We start from the raw sequence: 21,693 nt of genomic DNA, 5'->3' as shown, positions 1-21,693 counted from the left end.
ATCGGCAACGGCCGAAGAATCAGTTCTGCCGTGTTTCAGATGTGACTTGTGCTCGCGGACACGATCAGCAACATGACGTTTCGTTTCTCCAATGTAGCAATCACCACAAATGCAACTCAATTTGTAGACTCCAGGATACTGTAAGTCAGGAACGACATCCTTCACAGATTCCTACTTGAAACCGGATTCCCACCACCACCCATCTCAAAAGAATTCTCTCATCAAAACGCTATACCACAGAGCCCATGACATTTCTGACCAACACCACCTGACCGGTGAATTAAGACATGTACATCGGGCCCTCAGGATGAACGGATACTCTGACCGTACTATCCGCCAAGCTGTCTCTCCCACCACACAGAAACAGCCACATGAAACTCCGACCAAAACTATCACGTTACCATACATAGCAGGCGTGACCAAAAAGATCTCCAAAATTCTAAACAAACATAAGATCCAAGTCCGATTCAGTACAGTGCATAAAATCCGTGATCTGATTCCATCTGTGAAGGATGTCGTTCCTGACTTACAGTATCCTGGAGTCTACAAATTGAGTTGCGTTTGTGGTGATTGCTACATTGGAGAAACGAAACGTCATGTTGCTGATCGTGTCCGCGAGCACAAGTCAGATCTGAAACACGGCAGAACTGATTCTTCGGCCGTTGCCGATCATTGCTACAACTCGGTGGGCTCTCATGAAATTGTCTTTTCCGAGACCAAGGTTCTCTGCAAACCTCCTGGCTACCATCAAAGGTTTGTACACGAAGCCATACAAATATACAAACACAGACATAATTTCAACCGTGATGATGGGTAAAAACTTAGTAATCATTGGAAAGATGTTATTAACCACGCAAAAAAGACTTAATTACACCTTTTTTTGGACCATCTTATCTGACAGGCACTATTTTACTTTACTTTACCGAGTGTTAACATCCCCAGTGTTCAACAGTAATCTCTTCATTGTTCAGCCAGCATTGGTATAAACATGGGCATTTTCGTTATTTTCTATCATGTGTATCGGGCCTCCCCCTCCCCCCTCCCTGTCCAAGACGTTGGCGTTGTGCAGCAGTTTGTCGCTTGCGCACAATCGCTTCCACGCCGTCGCCCACCCTTTTGGCTCCGCCCCCCCTCCCGATACGTTCCATTCATTGGCTACCACATTCTGATGAGCTCCCCCCCCCCTCTCCTCCCCCCTCAACTCGATTTTAAGGGATTACATCTTGAATCATTGCCTCACTTGATGCAGCTAATCTGGCTGTGACGGTCCCACATGATGACGGAGACTTGTGTTGCCTCCGAAACGTCGTGATCTTTATTTTATTTTTTATTAATTTTGATGTTTTACCTACGTGACTTTACCGAAAACACCTAAGAATATGTACGTAATATTTCACGTCTTCTTGTGCTTTCAACGTGTGAAGAAGATAACATTTACTTGCCTTTACTTTCAGATGATTTTATGGAATTGGAGTTGATGAATGAAGATGACGTTACTATGAGGTCATACTTTCCTCAAAGCTGGGGCTGGAATAAATACAAAATTCCTGCAAGCGGGTAAGCTTCATCCTTGCCTGAACACGTAGGTCAAGGCGTTTTATATATATATACACATATAATGGGAATTGACCCAGATAAATTAGAATGAAGCTAGAAAACATTCATTTATTGTCAATAATATTCAGTTTAAATTGTATTGGTTGGTCCTATGAAGTTATGATATATATTTAAGAGGTTGTCTCAAGTGACGTGTTTATTCTGACATATCTCACTGCTAACTTTGGTTTGAGAATTGCTACACAACTTACACTGTAATCAGAAAGTATAATAAATGGCACGTCATTTAATGCTTGTGCACATGACTATGAGGCTTTGTTGGATCGTGGAGTGTCTTAACGACACATTTGGGCCACATCATTAGTATGCCTTACTCAACATTGTATTACGAATCATAACTTTAACACCATCTTTATGAGCACTGAATTAATCCAAATTCACAATCTAAAATTACACAAATTACCTATGTAATTAAGTCTGTGGAAATAACTTATCCAATGAAATGGTGTCTTTTATTTTTAGAAAACATCCTCAGATTAGGTTACAATTACCAGATACCATAACCACTTGGCACATGCAGGCCGTGAGCATCTCTAAAACTAGAGGTACGTTTATTCCTTTGTGTATGCTTTCAAATTATTTTGGGCCAAATTAAGCTAATTTTAGAAGTCACCTTTACAAGTAAAAATTTAGACTGAGGTCGTTATTCTTCGTTGCATCTCTGGCTTTAATTCTAATGGTTCAGCTCGGACGTGAGCCACTGAATTGCTTTCAGAGCCACATGAGCAGGTCAGCAGCTCAGTTGCTCATGTGGCTTGGCTCAGGCTCGGCTCAACAAAATCAAGTTAAGCATGGCTTTGAGCCAGCTGACTTGAGTCAGAGCTAAGCCTTAGCAGAGGCATGCCCATCGCCTTTCGTTTTCTGACAGACTTTTTCCCTAGTGTCAAATTCGCTCGATATGAGTGATAGCTGTCTCGACTGGCAAACCGTAACAGGAGGATGGGCATAACCAGGTCACGGTTTGGGGTGCAGCCTTGATGTGACAGTATAAGTGAGCTTGGTGATGCATGTGGCCCATTGACATGTCCTAGTGGTAGCGCATTTCCCACTTGTCGTGGTTCGTGGTCCCAATCTGGAAGGCCGGGGGGTCAATTAATTATGCATTACATGCTGTTCACTCACAGGGGATATTAAGATAGTGTAACCACATTCTAATAGGCCATTGTGTGTTGGCATCACGGTTAAAATGTACCAAGTACAAAACATTACACTGCAACTTACTCAATTGGGATTACATGTGCAAATAATCGCCCTCTACTAGCAGACTAATGCCACACAGGGACAAATTCCGTTGTATAGGTTTGAGATGTAAGTCTCTGATTAGAATGTAAATCACTTTGAGACACCCCATTTAAAGGGTGCACAATCAAACATATAATTATCATTATAATGGAGATTGTATACTGCTCATTATACATATTTCCGACAGTTTGTTTTGGTGTCATCTGTACTTTTCTTGCTTCTGTCTTGTAGGAGTGTGTCTAGCAGACCCATTGTTACTGGTTTCTACCAAAGATTTCTTCATCAAACTTCACTTGCCCTACTCGGTGAAACGAGGCGAGCAAACGGAAATACGGGTCATTCTGTACAACTACATGGAAGAATCCTTAACGGTCAGCACTACCCCCACACACACAGAATATAAATGAAAAAAATATGTTATTTCAACTCAATGCGAGCCCGGTACAAAGCACCAATCACAAAATAAGGTGGAACATAAATCCCGTAAGCAAAGCCTGAGATCGATGCAGCATAGTTTGGTGAAGAAGGGCAGATTGGGGCCACTGTCCTACCCAGGTGGGAGCCTCTAGCAGAGAAGTGAAACTTTATATGGGGGCAAGGTAGAAGATAACAAACATAAAAGGGAAGAAGGGGGGTGGGAGAGAGAGAATGGCGAGGGGACGGCGGGGGGGGGGGGAGAAAAGGGCTGGGGGAAAAATGGAAAGGCGTGTAACAAAGCAGCACAAGTTAAATAATTGTACATGTTACGTGTGAGCTTGTGAACTTACGTCCCTCTGAGAAATAATATGTTCCTGCCAGTTTCCAGAAAGGGGGGTCAGTCCCAACCTAGCCCCCCCCCATGTGCCTCATTTTAGGCTCTGTAAAGACGGGGATCATCTGGCTTCGAACTCCCGATCTCTGCTTTTTAAGCTTGTGACTTGAGTGTTCAATGCCTGTGTAGTGACATAGAACGGTCACTACTGTGTCGGCCCGTACGAGGGCTGGGGGCCCCAAGGGGGTGCCTGGGGGGTCACGTGCTGGAGGGATCCGGACCTTCCCAGAGGTGGGGGAAGTGAGGCGTGTCCTGGGAAGGGAGGCGTGGCCTGGAGAGAGCCAGCCACGCCTGGGCGGAGCCGGCCACGCCAAAGCAGATATAAGCGTGGTGTGAACGCAGAGCAAGGCTGTTGTACTGTACTCCGAAGTGAAGACATCATCGGTCGTCAAGTCCCGAGTCGTCGTCCTGGGCCAGGCAGGCAACAGCCTGCCTGGTCCAGTCTGTGTCGCGTTCCAGAGTGTTAGTGAGTTGAGGAAGGTGGTCACCACCTCATGTACAGTGTTATATTATTTACCGTTTAATAAATAGTGTTGCCTCCAAGCTGCGTGTGTGTGCACCTAATTCGAACCCACTACATTTGGCGTCAGAAGTTGTGGAAAAATAAATATTGCTAGGTGTTATCCTAGGGAAGTAAAATGGGCACACGAAAAACAAATATAAAACTCATCTGGAAGCCTTCGTACGACGGGGACGGTGTGACGACCATCCTTCGGACAGCCCCGGGGATGGCAGCCCCGGTGACAGAGAGAGAGAGATGGCGCTGCACGCGGAGCGGCGGGACTGGCATCGCACTGCTGCTTCGCCGCCATCGGGAACGGAGCGACGGAGCCGCGGGGAGAGGACACCATCGTCGCTGCGGGGGCTGGCGGGGGAGGCCCGGGCATGCGGGCCACGCGGTGGGCCCGCTATTTCGGCGGCTGGTCGGGGCGCGGTTCCCGCCAAAACGCCGCTCCCGCCAACTCGAGGGCTGGTCGGGCGCGGTTCCCGCCAAAACGCCGCTCCTGCCAGCTTGGCGGCTGGTCGGGGCGCGGTTCCTGCCAAAACGCTGCTCCCGCCAACTTGAGGGCTGGTCGGGGCGCGGTTCCCGCCAAAACGCCGCTCCTGCTGCCGAAATGCCGCTTCCGCCGACATCAATGCCTGCAGAGGGGGAGTTCCAGTCTTCTGCTCGAGCGCGAGAGGGTGGATGGGTTCGCAAGAGCAGGCCGTGGTCACCATGCAAGATTCTTCGGGCCGTCCCAGTGCTCCACCTTGCCGCCCTCCGCTATTCACAGTTTGCCAGGCGAGTCGTGACATGACAAGCACCCGGCCTCAAGAAAAATAATAATATCTTCACCCATCTTACGTGCGCCGGGTTGCGATCGCGGGTGTTTTTTTTTTACTCGCTGGTTTGCGGAGCGTGTTCGTCCGGTTGTGTGCGTGATAAATTGACGCGGCGACCATGCGGGTTTCTGCTTGTAACAGTGTTTGTTGTTAATTACGGCGTCGAGATCGGTATCTTCTGGGTGTAGTTAATGACTAATTCGTTGTTGGTGTCCCGAGCTCCGTTGATATCCTGTATGTTGCCGTGTTAATGACTCGTGTTGTTACATCGTTGTGTTGCGAAATCGCCATTGTTATTGTGTATACTGTATGGAGTTTCGCTCGTGATTGTCACTTGTTACTGTCAGAAACTTTGATCGTCATTGTTGCCAATGTACAGACCGTATGGAGCTTTGCTTGGAATTGTTAACAGTGTATGGAATATTGGGTACTTGCTTGTGATTATTTACTATGTACGGATTGTCTGGAGTATTGATTGTGTGTGTTGCCATGTGGGGACTGGATGGAGCATTGTGCCAAATGATTGACTGTACGAACTTCGTATACTGCATATACTGTATTAATCAATTCGGCGATTCTTGGGGTTTGTGTATAGTTTTTTTGCTCTCAAAATACGAATGCCCTGAGTCCCATGGTTAATGTTGAAGGGGATTTTGAAATGACAGGTTCGGTTTGTTTCAAACTCACTGGTTGGTTCCTGTCCTTTGTTGCACAGATGATGTCTTTTGTGCGGGAATGCTCCTTGTGTTCTACATGGATCGGGGGTGCGTTTCCGTTAATTGCCGTCAAATTGCGTTGCTCTCTCCACTCGGTTGGTACAGCTGCATGCTGCAATGTGAGTCTCGGAGATGATGTGTACGGATACAGGATGTGAGGTGTATTGTTGTGACCATTGAATATTCGGGATCGTCACAAATTGTGCGTACCTGTTCGGCATTGGATCAGTTCTGTGGGGGATCATAATTCAAATTGTATGTGTTGTGATGGTGTTAAATTGCGATGGTGACATGCTGCCAGGGATTTGGAATTGTGGTGCTGGCTGTCACTTATCTTGGGGCGCAGATCCTGACCAGGATGGCCCAGTGAGTGTTGCGTGTCTAACATGAACGTTGTGGTCCCGTCATGCTATGGCTGACGGCTTGACCTGACAGCCCGGAGATTGAAACACTCCGTGGTATGTCTAGCCTAGTGGGCTGTGCGCTCACAGGGCTCGGAGAGTGTGGTCCCGTTATGCAATGGCTGACGGCTTGACCTGACAGCCCGGAGATTGAAACACTCTGTGGCATGTCTAGCCTAGTGGGCTGTGTGCTCACATGGCTCGGAGAGTGTGGTCCCGTCATGCAATGGCTGACGGCTTGACCTGACAGCCCGGAGATCGAGACACTCTGTGGCTTGTCTAGCCTAGTGGGCTGTGCGCTCACATGGCTCGGAGAGTGTGGTCCCGTCATGCTGTGTCTGACGGCTTGACCTGACAGCCCGGAGATCGAGACACTCTATGGCTTGTCTAGCCTTGTGGGCTGTGCGCTCACATGGCTCAGGGAGTGTGGTCCCGTCATGCTATGGCTGACAGCTTGACCTGACGGCTCGGAGGTTGAGACCCTCCGAGGCGCGTTGAAACAGTGGGCTGGAGATTCGTAAGGTTCAGGTGGAGTTGTCCTGTTACGTTGAGACTGTATCCCTCAGTTGTTAGGGTGCATGTTGTGCAGTGAGTGAACGATGGGTCGTCTCAGCTCGGTCGGTACAGCTATATGCTGCGATGCGAGTCTTGGAGAGAGACTGGGTTAAAATCCCACCGATATGGCCGACACGTGCTGCTGGTTGTGACGCCGCGTCGGAAAGGCTGTGGGGTGGTAACATGGAAATTCCCCCCCCCCCGATATGGCCGACGCGTGCTACTGGTTGTGACGCCACGTCGGAAAGGCGGGGGGGTGCTAACGGGTGACTGTCATTGCATGCGTGATTCTAACGGGGGGGGGGGGGGGGGGCTGTGCTGGAGCGTAAGTGGGTTAGCCAGTTTTCATGTATATTTGTTGTTAATTCCCCGTTTTCTATGCGGTTCCCTTTTACCCTCGTCGATTCTGTATATATTACGTGATTGTATTTCTTATCGGTCGCCGGTCATTTATTGATGTTGCTGGTTCGGAGGCACACCTTTTCGATGTTTCACAGTTGTGTTACAGCCGGGGACGGCTGTGTGTTTATACAGGGGGGGTGATGTAGTGACATAGAACGGTCACTACTGTGTCGGCCCGTACGAGGGCTGGGGGCCCCAAGGGGGTGCCTGGGGGGTCACGTGCTGGAGGGATCCGGACCTTCCCAGAGGTGGGGGAAGTGAGGCGTGTCCTGGGAAGGGAGGCGTGGCCTGGAGAGAGCCAGCCACGCCTGGGCGGAGCCGGCCACGCCAAAGCAGATATAAGCGTGGTGTGAACGCAGAGCAAGGCTGTTGTACTGTACTCCGAAGTGAAGACATCATCGGTCGTCAAGTCCCGAGTCGTCGTCCTGGGCCAGGCAGGCTGTTGCCTGCCTGGTCCAGTCTGTGTCGCGTTCCAGAGTGTTAGTGAGTTGAGGAAGGTGGTCACCACCTCATGGACAGTGTTATATTATTTACCGTTTAATAAATAGTGTTGCCTCCAAGCTGCGTGTGTGTGCACCTAATTCGAACCCACTACATTTGGCGTCAGAAGTTGTGGAAAAATAAATATTGCTAGGTGTTATCCTAGGGAAGTAAAATGGGCACACGAAAAACAAATATAAAACTCATCTGGAAGCCTTCGTACGACGGGGACGGTGTGACGACCATCCTTCGGACAGCCCCGGGGATGGCAGCCCCGGTGACAGAGAGAGAGAGATGGCGCTGCACGCGGAGCGGCGGGACTGGCATCGCACTGCTACTTCGCCGCCATCGGGAACGGAGCGACGGAGCCGCGGGGAGAGGACACCATCGTCGCTGCGGGGGTTGGCGGGGGAGGCCCGGGCATGCGGGCCACGCGGTGGGCCCACCATTTCGGCGGCTGGTCGGGGCGCGGTTCCCGCCAAAACGCCGCTCTCGCCAACTCGAGGGCTGGTCGGGCGCGGTTCCCGCCAAAACGCCGCTCCTGCCAGCTTGGCGACAATGACCTTCCTGGCCATAACGCTGAATGTTTGTAATAAGGCGTGCTGATGTTTCGACAGAGCGCCAGGTTTCAGGTCCCACAGAGTGGTTTAGATTGAAGGAGAGAGATTGGTGCCACAGATCTTATTGAAAAAGTCCATAATGTCCCAATAAAGTTTAACTGTGTCTGAGCAAAGCCAGGTGTGGAAAGACAATTGGACCACGCCTGGAGGACAACTGGGGCAATCCCGGGGAAACATCCATTAATTTTCTCTTTTCTCGTTGGTCATGTAAGCACCATGCCTACATATAAATTGGATAAGCAGTAATAATCTTGGGCCAAATTGTACATTTGGGTTCACTTGTATTGGGGGGCATTGTAAAGGCAGTAGCATGCTCCAAAGCTTCCTAGTAATAGGCCTGGTGCGTGCATAACCTCATCAGGGTCTAGAATGAACTGACTTAGTATTGGGGCATGATCACAGAGTTGCATGTCCAAGATCCTGGTCTTCATGCATTGTGGTAGAATAAGTTTAGAAATGAGGTCAGAAGTCCACAGGAAGAGGTGAGTCCCATCCAAAAGCCCAGGGGGCGGAGAAGAGCACCAGGCTCCCTGGAACAGGGGCTGCCATGCAAAAGAATACATGGGAATGTAGAAAAAAACTAACTTGGAAATAATTGAGTGTGTTGTAGAGATGTATCAAGATGCGTGAGGAGGGAGGGGAGGGGGGGTCCCCCATCTCCTCCCCGCCCAACACTGCAGGTCAAATTTATAATTATCACTTAACTATAATTGCCCCAACTCCTTCCTGCGATTCCGCCGCCCCAGCCCCACCCACGCACCCCATGGCTCCCTCGGCCGAGGCAAGATCTAGGGCACTACGCCAGGTCATGCCGCACGTAGGCAAATCCGCACGAGCACGAACAGACATCTAACATTGGCGACTCAAGTGATCGTAATACCGTGCTCATCACGCGCAGGCAAAGCACCAAGCAGGGAAGAGCAGGGGACTTAAGCGCTAAACACCACCACCACGTGCTGAATGTGCCGCCACGTGTTAATTATGCAGTGAGGAAAATCCAGGTAAAGGGGGTGGGAGGGGGGTGTGAAGAGGGAGATGTCACTACTGAGTCTGGGGAATGGGGAGATGACGTCCTTTTCTGGGTCCACGTTCTAAACTAGGCTTTGCCTGGGGGAAAAAACATATATTTAAAAACGTGTATCCTCTTAAAAAAAATAATATATACATACACAAATACTAATATAAAAAAGTGTTTCCTTAGCCCGTGCGGCGACATTGACTGCAGTTTCTGGCTTGTCTTTATGCACACTGTTCAGGGTTTTCCTCAACCCGTACTGCTGCAGTAGTGAATGTGGAGGCCGTGATGGCGAGGAGGAGGTCGTGATGACGAGGAGAAGGTCGTGATGGCGTGGAGGAGGCCGTGATGGCGTGGAGGAGGCCGTGATGGCGGGGAGGAGACCGTGATGGCGTGGAGGAGACCGTGATGGCGTGGAGGAGGCCGTGATGGCGTGGAGGAGGCCGTGATGGCGTGGAGGAGGCCGTGATGGCGTGCAGGAGGCCGTGATGGCGTGGAGGAGGCCGTGATGGCGTGGAGGAGGCCGTGATGGCGTGGAGAAGGCCGTGATGGCGTGGAGGAGGCCGTGATGGCGTGGAGGAGGCCGTGATGGCTTGGAGGAGGCAGTGATGGTGGGGAGGAGGTGTTGTATATGTCGGGTCTTGAAAAAAAAATACAAATAATAAAAATTAAATGAAAATGGAAAAATGCGTAAGTATCCGAAATAAAGATAATTTATGTAATTATGTGCATAATTTCTGCCAAATAGGGATGTGTAATTGTACGTTATGCACATGTATGCGATTATGCTAATGTTTGCAGTTATTGTAATTTTGCTCTGCCTCGTTGTCTCGGGTCGTATTATCAATCGGGATAATGCAATTAATTGCATGGAGTTATGCAAGTGTGGTATAATTATGCTAGATTAAGCTCGGCTTCGTTGTCTTGGGTCGTATTATCAATCGGGATAATACAATTATTCTCGCTTTAACATTTACTGATTATGTCTTAGTGTGTTTATGTCAGGTCTCCAAATTCAAATCTTACCACAGGATACAGTTTTTATAATTAAGATTATTATGCATGAACTTAGGAAAGCAATGTTCTCCTCATTGATCCGTACATTTAACCCTCAATTATTACGTTGTTAAACTGGGTAACAGAACAATCGATTAATTCCTCAGTAACGCGAGCATATACAGTCATAGGAAAAAGTCCTTAAAATGAATGTAACAATATTCATTCAAACAGTAATTTGAATGAATATTGTTACATGTTCCTAAAGCAAGAGTAGTAATTAATTAATTGGCAAGATTACGCAATTAACGAAAACGAATGACTAAAATACTTCTAACAATCGTATTCATGTAACTCGACGGGCAGCAATGCTTTTCACGATCAGTTGATATTTAACGCACCACCTTGGAATGGCAACCCTTCTTGATCAATTCTTTGTGTAAAGCAGATGCCGAGGTTGGGCATTCCTTGTTCCAAAATTTAGTTTGTTCTCTGCGGAGCGGTGAGTGTGTGAGGGTGGGCATGTCATACAAACAGCTTCGTTGCTCTCTCTCGCTCGGGGCGTCAGCTGCAGATGCTTGTCCGTTGTTGGATGACGAGTCGGCACGACGCTTGCCGTCGGCGGTGCACGATTCCGTCGTCAGATAGCGCCCGCAGCTCGTCCCCTGGCCGCCGTTCCTCACTCATGTCTTGGTTCCTAGCTGGTGCTGGTCGGTGTGTGGGGTCGAACCCACGGCGCTCTCGCCGGCGCTCTCCTCTTCCTGACGGGCAGCTTGTCAGGCTCTTTCCCCTGCTGGATGAGCTGAGTTGGCACGATGCTTGTCTTTGAAGGTGCTCGTAGCGCTCACCACTTGTCCGCTGGCAGCTGACACCTCTTGTCACTGCTGGATGAGCTGAGTCGGTACCGCGCTTGTCTTTGAAGGTGCTCAATAGTGCTCACCGCTTGTCCGCTGGCAGCTGACACCTTTGCTCGGTGGCGCTGGTAGCGCTGCTGCATGCTCTCTCCTGCTCCTTGCTCTTTGGCGATGCACCAGCTCGTTTGCTGGTTGCCGATGCTGTGCGATGCTCGCTTGGTCGATGCTTGACAGAGGCCGCCCTTTCTCCTGGTTGATTGCTTGACGTTGCTCATCAGTTCAACTCGAGCTGCAGCTGCCCATTGGAGCTGGCACTCACTCTCAAAACTTGTAGATTGTATTCGCACACCTCTTAAACTGTGAAAGCTTAGTACAATAAAACTTATCGCAATCCTTGACTTTGCAAGTGACTCAAAACATCAGGATAAATGTAGAATATAACTTTCAGCGATACTCTGTCGGTCCATGCCGAACTCAGCACCGAGCATCACCTCGCCCCTCTTCTTTGCGAGATGCCACACCCATTGTTGATCTCGAGGCCATGCCCCGGAGTCTGCCCATCGCCGTACTCAACTTGCATGATCTGTGTCGTTGGTTATATCTGAAATGCCCTCTCGTCACCACAGTACTGGTTGTCCCCCCCCTTTTTGACCTTTGACTGACTGTTTTCCATCACCTTTTATGTTTGTTTGCATCCCCCCCCCCCCTCCTTCTCTTAGTGGTGTCTGCTAAAAGGGAGGAGAGGCACCCTTCAATCGTGTTTTATGGCTACCATGTGTTGTCAAATTGTTGGAAGACAAAGGCGGCCGGGGAGGCTCTGATTCCATGGAATACATATTATCTGGTCTTGTGTGTTTGACCTATTTTTCTTGTATCTCTTCTGAGTTACCCCCAGTCTGATCTCTTGTGACTAATATTTGGTTTATGTTTAACCAAGATTTGTATTGTCATTAGATGTTACCTCCGGTATTTCAAGGGTTTTATTAACTTTTGCTCCCTGTCTGTATCCAGGGATCTGTGCTGTTTTACTCGAGTTATATTTTGATGTCCTGAGGTTAGAGATCTAACTAAGTTTTCACTTAAGCTTTCTTAACTGCTGGAATTCATATTCCTTGGTTTTTTGGTAAAGTCACGTAGATAGCAAGATACAACAAGAAACAATATGTGAGGTGAATGAGAGTAAAATAAGGAAAAATTATTCATTCAAGGCCACCAATGTGACTGCAGTCTGAATTTTAATCTGGGTGAGTGTGGAGGAGGCCGTGATGGCGTGGAGGAGGCCGTGATGGCGTGGAGGCCGTAATGGCGGGGGAGGAGGCTGTGATGGCGGGGAGGAGGCCGTGATGGTGTGGAAAAGCCCTTGATGGCATGGAGGAGGCCGTGATTTCGGGGAGGAGGCCGTGATACACTCACTCATCTTATACTGACTCACTCACACATCATACACTGACTCACTCATCATACGCAGACTCACTCACACAACCACTGACCCATTCACTCATCATACACTGATTCACTCATCATACACTCACTCACATTACCACTGACTCACTCACACATCATACACTGGGAGTATCTTGCTGCCAGCTATGGCTGCAAGTTTGGTCGTACATGTTATGTATATTGTTTATTGTTAAATTTTAATCATAGTTCTTATGATTACTGTTGTTACATTGTTTTTTCGCTTCATTTTGGTGATTTCGAAAACATATGGTTAAGCCATGTTTCTTGTGTAAGTGCGGAGTTGGCCTAATAACTTCAATCTAAATTGTCTTATGGTTATTATTGTTTGACTTGCATCACACTAGGATTTTTGCATACAGCATTGTAATATGGTGGGTTTTTTTTCTTGAAGATTTGCTGGTTTATCCAGGATGTTTCTGTTGTGCATCGTTGCTTTAAGATGTTCTCTGTTCATATTTTGTTTGTTGCGGTTGCATCCGACTCAAGAGCCGCATGGCTAACAGGGCTATACCTAATAAATGAAACTTCAAACTCTGACTTCTCTCCATGCACGCTGCTCTGGAGTTTCATCGGCGCATGCTGCTGAGGTGCATTCCTTGTTTGTTTGCTGTTGAGACAGCCTCGAATCCACTGCTTGTTTTGCACGCCAGAGTGCCACTGTTTTTGACTTGTTTTCTTTTTGTATTTTTCTGGAAACAACATTAATAAGTATTTCATGTGAACCTCCCATCGCTAAGCCAGAATTTTTGCGTTGCTAGGGAAAACTGTTAGTTGGAGTTCTGCGCACTCGCAGATGTCTGCTTTGGCAGCATGCATTCTACAGAGATTGAGTTCGTAGTTTAGATTGCACTAAGGGCAAAACAATAGCAAGTGTTCATCTGGGGGCTTAGTTAATTGTATTTGTCTACTTCAGGGGTCCTCAAACTTTTTAAACAGGGGGCCAGTTCACTGTCCCTCAGACCGTTGGAGGGCCGGACTATAGTTAAAAAAAAAACTATGAAAAAATTCCTATGCACACTGCATATATCTTATTTGGAAGTGAAGAAACAAAACGGGAACAAATACAATATTTAAAATGAAGAACAAAGTTAAATCAACAAACTTGCCAGTATTTAAATGGGAACTATGGGCCTGCTTTTGGCTAATGAGATGGTCAATGTCCGGTTCCATATTTGTCACTGCTAGTCGTAACAAGTGATGCAAGTGTGCATCCGTTAGTCTAGATCTGGTTGGAGATTTCAAATGTTTCATTCTGGAAAAAGTCTGTTCACAGACATAAGTGCTGCCAAAGATGGTTGCCATTTTGAGTGCATGGTTCCTGAGATGAGGATATGTCTCAGAGGGGAGAGATGCATAGAAATTATGAAGGCTGCTTGACTTGAATGCGTCTTTCAGAGAGTCACAATTCTGCAGTTCAGCCAGTTCCATTTGGTAAATTGTATCCACATTTTCAATGTCAATAGAAAATGGGTTACGGAAAAGCTGTATGTCCTGTTCATGGAGACGAAGCTCTTTAAATCTAAATTGGAACTCCTTTTGCAATTTTTCCAGTGAATCCACACATGTTTTGTTTGGGAATTGCAACCAATGGTTTTTCCGCTAACAGATTTTGAGTTGTGGGGAGATGGCAGAAGTTTTCCTCCTTAACTTGTTTGATGAGGAGGCCTAATTTTACTTCAAATGCTTTGACATGTGATTGCATATCACAGATGAGCTTCCCCTTTCCTTGAAGTTGCACATTGAAACTGTTGAGTAGCTCTGTTACATCTGTCAGAAAGGCAAGGTGCCATTTCCATTCTGCATCATTGAGCTCTGGTACTTCTTTGTTTTTTAAAAGCAGAAAAGCTGTAATCTGTGGAAGTAAGTCATAGAAACGTTTCAAAACTCGGACTTCTGTGTGGTACAGAACATCTTCATAGTCAACATTTAGTTCAGACAGAAATTCCTGAAATTGTCTGTGGTTTAGTGCATGAGCTCTAATGAAGTTAACACAAGATTCCACAATTTTCATAACAGTCCCACTTCAGTGATTTACTACACAGCGCTTGTTGGTGGATGAGGCAGTGTATGGCTATTGGATGAGAATGGTTATGTTTGTCCATCTCTTGGTTAATGCGAGCAATTACTCCTTTCTTAGACCCCACCATGCTAGGAGCACCATCAGTTGTCACACTGGCTAGTTTAGCCCAGTTCAGCTCCAAACCATTCACAGTTTGGCAAACTTTTTCATAGATATCCTCTCCTGTAGTTGTTCCTTTGATGCTTTGCAGTGCAGCAAGCTCTTCTGTGACTTCAAAATAGTCATTCGTCCCACGAATAAAAATGAGAAGTTGTGCAGAATCACGAACATCATTGCTTTCGTCGAGTGCCAAGGAAACATAGGAAAGTTTTTTTGTGGAGTTTTGCAAATGCTGATGCAAATTGTCTCCCATTTCTTCAATCCGCCGTGTAATTGTAGGTCCTGAAAGACTCACTGTACTAAATAAATTGGCCTTCTCTGGACACATCTCTTTGGCAACAGAAAGAAGGCATTCTTTAACAAATTCTCCCTCCACGAATGGTCTTGCCAGTGCACGCTATTAGCTTGGCAACTTGAAAACTTGCTCGCAGTGATGAAATATTTAGCTGCTTCTGCTTCACAAAAGTATTTTGCTGAGTTGTTAATGTATTTTTCAGTTTTAATATTTTATCTTTTCTCACTTCTCCGACCAAACAATCATATTTATCTTTATGTTGAGTTTCATAGTGTCGACGTAAATTGTATTCTTTGAACACAGACACTATATTCTGGCATATCAGACACACAGCTCTTTCCTTGTACTACATGAAAAAGTAATCATAAGTCCACTGTTCTTTGAATATCCTACACTCCGAGTCAATTTTTCTCTTTCTTGACATCATTGTTTCCTAGGGAGTCAAAATTGCTATTAGTAAAATACCAATATATATACAGCGCTACAAAAACAATATACCAGCAATAACTTTGCCCACACAGAGACATACAGACTGCACTGCCCATCAATGCAGTCTGATTGGGGGAACTCCGCTTTTACCCCAGGCTCACACTGGTGCGGGTGCCATTAAAAAGTTAATTACACCTGCAGTTTTGTTCACAGATCGCAGTACATCCCCAGCACACAGGAATATCACTGGGAGTGGAGCCGAGGGGCAAGTGAGGGAGCTGAGGGAGGGAGAGCCAGTCAAGCGCAGCCAGGGGAGGGCTGGCAGCCTTAGGCCTGGGGGGCAAGTCCAGTCAATTGGCCCATTGAACCATTCACCAGCGCAGCCCAATGAGTGCCCACCGCCGCAGCTCAATCAGTGCCCACCGCCGCAGCTCAATCAGTGCTCACCAGCGCAGCCAAATCAGTGCTCGCCACTGCAGCCCAATCAGTGCCCACCACCGCAGCCCAATGAGTGCTCACCAGCGCAGCCCAATTAGTGCTCACCAGCGCAGCCCAATTAGTGCTCACAAGCGCAGCCCAATTAGTGACCATGGGCCGGATAAATGTCCTCGGCGGGCCGCATGTGGCCCGCGGGCCGTAGGTTGAGGACCCCTGGTCTACTTAGTTAAAATTTTCAACCTAACAGTTTGTCCGCTAAAAGCGTTAAAAGGAAGAAAGACAGAGACAGAGTGAGAGACGAAAAAATACTTATAGATAGGGAGGAAGGGCCCAATAATGGGGTGGGAGGGGGAAAATGGGGGGAGGAGGGGAGGGAGATACATCGGTTTGGTCAAGAGAGGAGAAAAGGAAAATAGATGAGAAAAACTGCAATGGCAGTGCTCCGTTCTGCTGCACGAAGGAGACACGTCATCCGGCACTGATGATGCAGACCCAGCTGGGCCTGCGCCTCATGCCCGGTGGGGTTCCGATTCCTGATAGTGAGCTCATGGTTGTCCTCCATTCCTTTTCAGGCCCTGCAGAATCTCCTGCACCTCCTTGTTTCCCATGTCACCCAGTGCAAGGAAGTTAAGCCTTCTCCCCTGATGTGGACTTGCAGCTTAGCTGGGTAGAGTGGCTGTGATCATATCCCAGCTCTCCCCACCAGGTTCCTGTCCAGAGGCAGAACAAGGTATATTCTCTTGGCATCTGCCAGGGTTAAGTCGGCATGATAAAGACCCGATAACCCTCCAGTGAAGTGGCCTTCTCTCTTGCCATCCTTGCTGCCTTCAATGCCTCAGTGGTGCCGTGGCGAATCACGAACAGGATCAGCAGGGGGCGCGGTCCAAGTTGTTGTTCTCCATCGAGTCCCTCCTGGCTCTTTCCAACCTGGTAGGCTTGCACAATTCACTGTGGCTTACCAGGTTGTGTGTCCAAAGATTCCGGGATTCGAATCCATTCAGCTTGATTTTTCAGAACAGAGATAAGGGCTAGTTGTCATCAATTCTCGCCAGAAGGCCTTGAGTTGACATTCCCGCCCCTTGGCGTCCAGTTTGTTGTAGGTTTCCTCAAGCTCCAACAGTCTGGCTTTGTCCATTTTAGCTACCCTGCCTGGTTCATCAAGTGAGGTTATCATTATGGCCTCTTGCCTCTTCACCCTTTGCAGACCTTGCTTAACTCATCATTCAAGACCCGGTGGAAAGCTGTGTTTTCCTCTGTTGGCTGGGCTAGCCACTCCATTTTTTCCCAAGAGGTTTTGCAGAAGCTCTCAAGGGGGGGTCTCTGACCTCACTTTAACTGGGGAGGCTGGCAGGGACGAATCCTTGGATTTCTTCCCGGCGGTCCTATCTGCCAAGGGCATGAGGTTATGGGAGAGCGGATGTGCCTCTAGCCTAGCCAAAGGAGGCTCAAACTAATGCACAAAAAAGCCCTACGCCTAGAGGGGTTTACAGAATGCCCCAAAAGGAAGACTTGTTTTTGGAAAACAAACCCCCTCGAGGCTATGAAAAGGGGCAAGGATCGTGGTTGATGAGTAAAATAGGTGGTATGGTGAACTTGTAGGGTTGTTTACTATAGTAGGGGTTATAAAGGTGTGTTCAGCACAAAGATCACCTCTTAACACTCGAAACTATATATGTATATATCCCAGTATGGAATATATTGCTTACATATTTGAGGTGGTGTGAACACTTTAAATGTTTTAATGTATTGATTTATCTTTTAATGTATTGATTTGTTATATTTTAATATATCTTTCCACTTGCATGCATATCGAATTGTGCCACAGCGGTCTTGCTATAAGATAAAAACTTCTATTCGGAACTGTCAGAAAATAATTTGGTCACTTTGTTTCAGAGCATAGTTGGAAAATGGCATCACGTAACTACTCAAAATTCTAAAGTTCCTTCAGGAGGCCTCTTATCCTGTTAAACATCCCAGCAGTAGTGTGTTCGCCAATTGTTGCTTAGGTTCCCAGTTAGAATTCTGCAGATTATCCTGATTATTACTGCAGGTGTATTATTGTGTAAGGTAAAGTGCATGTGATGTCATTTGAAAAGTGCTGGTGTCATGGTTAAAATTAGCAAAATTTGAAAAAACCCCTGAAATTACTCAAATTGGGGTGTCACATAGAAACTATCTATATTGCGAAAACCTTGTAGGGCCTTCTGGAAATAGTCTTGAGACTCAGACAGGCTTTATTGAGTAAACAAGTGGATTAATTATATTTTTCTGTGCTGGCAGGTTTCTGCCAAGAGGCTCGTGCTGTGTTGTGTTTGTTTTTGCACTAATGTATTATTTGTTATTAATATAATACACTTTGCATTTGCTACACTATACTTTATTTTTGTTCAAAGTGTGCAACATGTTTTAATATACCTACTTCTGTTTCTTGAGGATATGATCTGTGAAGTAATTTCTGTATTTCTTGTGCCACATAGGTTTTAACAGAAATGGATAATGTTGAGTCAATTTGCAGCACATCAAAATCTGGAGCGAAGCCCAATCAGAAATCCACAGGTGTGTGGACATTTATTTGTAAAATTAACTTCTGCACATGTTCATTAACTGTACATGTGGCATATCCAGCAATGTTCTCAAGGTGAAGTGTCAACATAAATACGTTGTTTAAATTCCTAAATTTGGTTGCTAGAATTGTTCAAGATAGCAATGTGAGCTGAATAAATAACAATTGTCACATCAAACACTTGTTCACTTAGAAATTTCATTTGTTTGGATGTCAGGTGGTGGAGGGTATTAACGACACATTTTGCCAAATCTTTACATGGAGTAATTCAGATCTCGATTGATTCATAATCTTGTCAAAAGCAGAACACGTGTGACCGCTCGGCCAGGCATTCATCCAGCATTATGTGTATTGGCACCCATGTTGTTTGCCGTGTTTTTGTTGTGTCCCAGTGAAGGCAAAGGGTGCTATGGTGGTGTCATTTCCCATTGTGCCGCTGAAGATCGGAGAGCATCAGATATCTATTCGCTCCCGTGTGTACGGCCACACGTTTGGCGACGGTGTCCAGAAAATTTTGCGTGTGGTGGTAATTCACACACCACATTTTTTTCCTCAACGACTTTATCAGTGAACATTTCTCTAACTCGGTGTGGATCACACTCCTGCAATCCGCTGAACAACATTACACCCGTTAGAGCTATTAGACGTGACAGTAAAAGACAAATAATTTACCATTTATATTACATTAGAAAAAAATTCTGGCTGGCTGGAGAGAGGGATGGACGGTTATGACCAAAGAATGTGTGCATTGCTAGTTTAAGTAAAACAGGAAGAGAATTCATCTTATTGGTTCTTTCGGTAAAGTCACGTAGAAGGGAAATAATAAAATAATGAAATACAATTCTCACGACGTTTCGGCCACAACACAAGCAGCCGTCCTCAGGTGAAGAACAGGGCTGTCGGAAAGACACCGTCTGAATGGACACCACCAAGCTTGGCAGCGTATATTTAAGCTGGGTTAAAGGGGGAAGGGCACCAATATTTAGTATATTGATAATAATGATGTAGTTAATATTTTAGTTTTTTTACGTGGTGGTATGGCTGCTGCAGCTATTAAAATTCCTTCCCTTTATTACTGCTAACCCCACTTCCTCCCTTTGTTGCTGCTAATCCTACATAATGCATGGGCATAATATGACGTTGAGACCCCCCCCCCCCACCTCCTACGCATTCCACAAGTAGTGACTAATCCAATATCTGCATTTTCTATAAATATGCTAAATTCACCTGTTGATATGCAAATTCCTTTGTCAAGGCGCCCTTCCCCCTTTAACCCAACTTAAATATACGCTACCAAGCTTGGTGGTGTCCATTCAGACGCTGTCTTTCCGACAGCCCTGTTCTTCACCTGAGGGATGGCTGCTTGCGTTGTGGCCGAAACGTCGTGAGAATTGTATTTTATTATGTTTTATTTTTATTATTTCCCTTCTACGTGACTTTACCTTTGTCGTACTTTGTAGCAAACTTTGCGGCAGTTTGATACATTTGTGGTAGTTGGCAATAGTCTGTGGTAGCTTGTTGTAAATTGAGTTCTGTCGTTTGTGGTAATTTGTGGAAATTAGTTGTACAGGCCACATGAAGCCACAGCTTCCTGCTTTCCTCTCTAAAATCTGGCTTCAGCAGTCCCTTTATACAGCAGCAGCTGAACCAATTACACTGGTACGACCTGTGTAATGCATACCCTCTTCCACCAATCAGCTGAGCATTTTAATGGGCAGGAGTGGCACAATGGTAACACATACTCTGTTTTTTTCGGTAAAGTCACGTAGATAGAAAAAATAACAAAAGAAAATAGGACGTTTCGGACGCAACACAAGCGTTCATCTTCAGGTGAGAAAATTATCTGCTGTTGTGGCCTGCTCAAGCTCACTGGCGAGGTGGTGCTGGTCGGAGATGCAACGAGCCATCAGGTCACTGGGACACTGTCTATAGGAAAGCTACCCACACGGATTCCTATCTAAAGCCTGACTCCCACCACCATCCAGCCCAGAAGAATTCCCTCATCAAAACACTACATCATAGGGCCAGTTGCATCTCCGACCAGCACCACCTAGCCAGTGAGCTTGAGTACGTACACTAGGCTCTCAGGAGGAATGGATATTCTGACCGCACAATCCGCAAAGCTGCATCCCGAACCATGGATTGAGAACCATATGAGGACCCAATCAAAACCATCACCTTACCATACATAGCAGGGGTTACCAAAAGGATTTCCAAAATCTTGAACAAACACAAGATCCAAGTTCGGTTCAATACAGTACACAAAATCCGTGATTTAATCCCATCGGTGAAGGATGCGATTCCGGATATACAATGTCCTGGTGTCTATAAGCTGAGTTGTGTCTGCAGCAGCAGTTACATCAGACCGGGTTCGCGAACACAAAGCGGATTTGAAACACAGCAGAACAAAACACCTCGGCGGTGGCGGATTATTGTTTCAACGCTGTGGGCACACATTACATTGTTTTCTCCGAGACGAAGGTGCTCTGCAAACTTTCGGGCTACCATCAGATATTTGTTCATGAAGCCATCCAGATATACAAACCCCAACAAAACTTTAATCGAGAAGATGGATTCAGATTGAGCAATCATTGGAGGGACGTGATAAACCATGTAAAGTTTTAACTGCTATGATTTTCACTCACCCAACCGTTCATCTTGGTTTCCGGTTACTAAATAAAGCTCATTGACATGCTCATTTCTCCAGCCCCCACCCATACCTATGTTGAGGAGCTGGCGACGACTCACTCAGAGACGGAGGTGAGGTTAAGGGCTTTGGCCGTTTATTAAAGGGCTACACAAGACACGGGAGGGGTGAACCACTTCCCAGGGGTTAGGGGTCCCGGGCTAGGTCCCACTGGTTCCCAACACAGCCGGCTGCCCCGTGCCGTCTCCTCTGCGCCGGTCGTGGGATCATCCAACACGGCCGACCGAGGAGCACAGCCACTTCCAGCCCTGGTGCTGTGCTATATCCACTGTCCCTACCCTCTTGACCCTGGCTCCCCGTTTCACCCTCTCTCGACCCTTGACTCCAGCTACGACCGGCCTCTCCACCGTGAACTCCTGCAGCCACGACCCCCTTTTCCTTCCTCCCGTGCCGATATAAAGCCACAACAGCAGATAATTTTCTCACCTGAAGATGGACGCTTGTGTTGTGACCGAAACGTCGTGTTTTCTTATTTCTATCTACGTGACTTTACCGAAAGAACCAGAGAATATGAATTCCTGCAGTCACGAAAGCTTTAAATCAAGAGTGGTAACACATGTCTCAGCAGGAAGGGTCTGGCTTCCAT

The 21,693-nt window shown here is 46.9% G+C and overlaps 1 protein-coding gene across 1 annotated transcript in view; it reads left to right on the top strand.

The window, feature by feature from the left end:
• The window catches only part of LOC133349576 (complement C3-like), a 320,240-nt gene that overhangs the window by 167,001 nt on the left and 131,546 nt on the right, over positions 1-21,693 (top strand). Inside the window, 5 exon segments of the mRNA XM_061563146.1 lie at positions 1,455-1,557; positions 2,080-2,162; positions 3,091-3,230; positions 18,315-18,393; positions 18,793-18,926. Coding sequence (XP_061419130.1) covers positions 1,455-1,557; positions 2,080-2,162; positions 3,091-3,230; positions 18,315-18,393; positions 18,793-18,926 — 539 coding nt within the window.

This window comes from Lethenteron reissneri, chromosome 30, assembly GCF_015708825.2.
Source record: "Lethenteron reissneri isolate LAM-NWPU_2019-01 chromosome 30, ASM1570882v1, whole genome shotgun sequence".
In the NCBI taxonomy this organism is placed as follows: domain Eukaryota; kingdom Metazoa; phylum Chordata; class Hyperoartia; order Petromyzontiformes; family Petromyzontidae; genus Lethenteron; species Lethenteron reissneri.
This window is presented reverse-complemented; position numbering and strand designations above follow the sequence as displayed.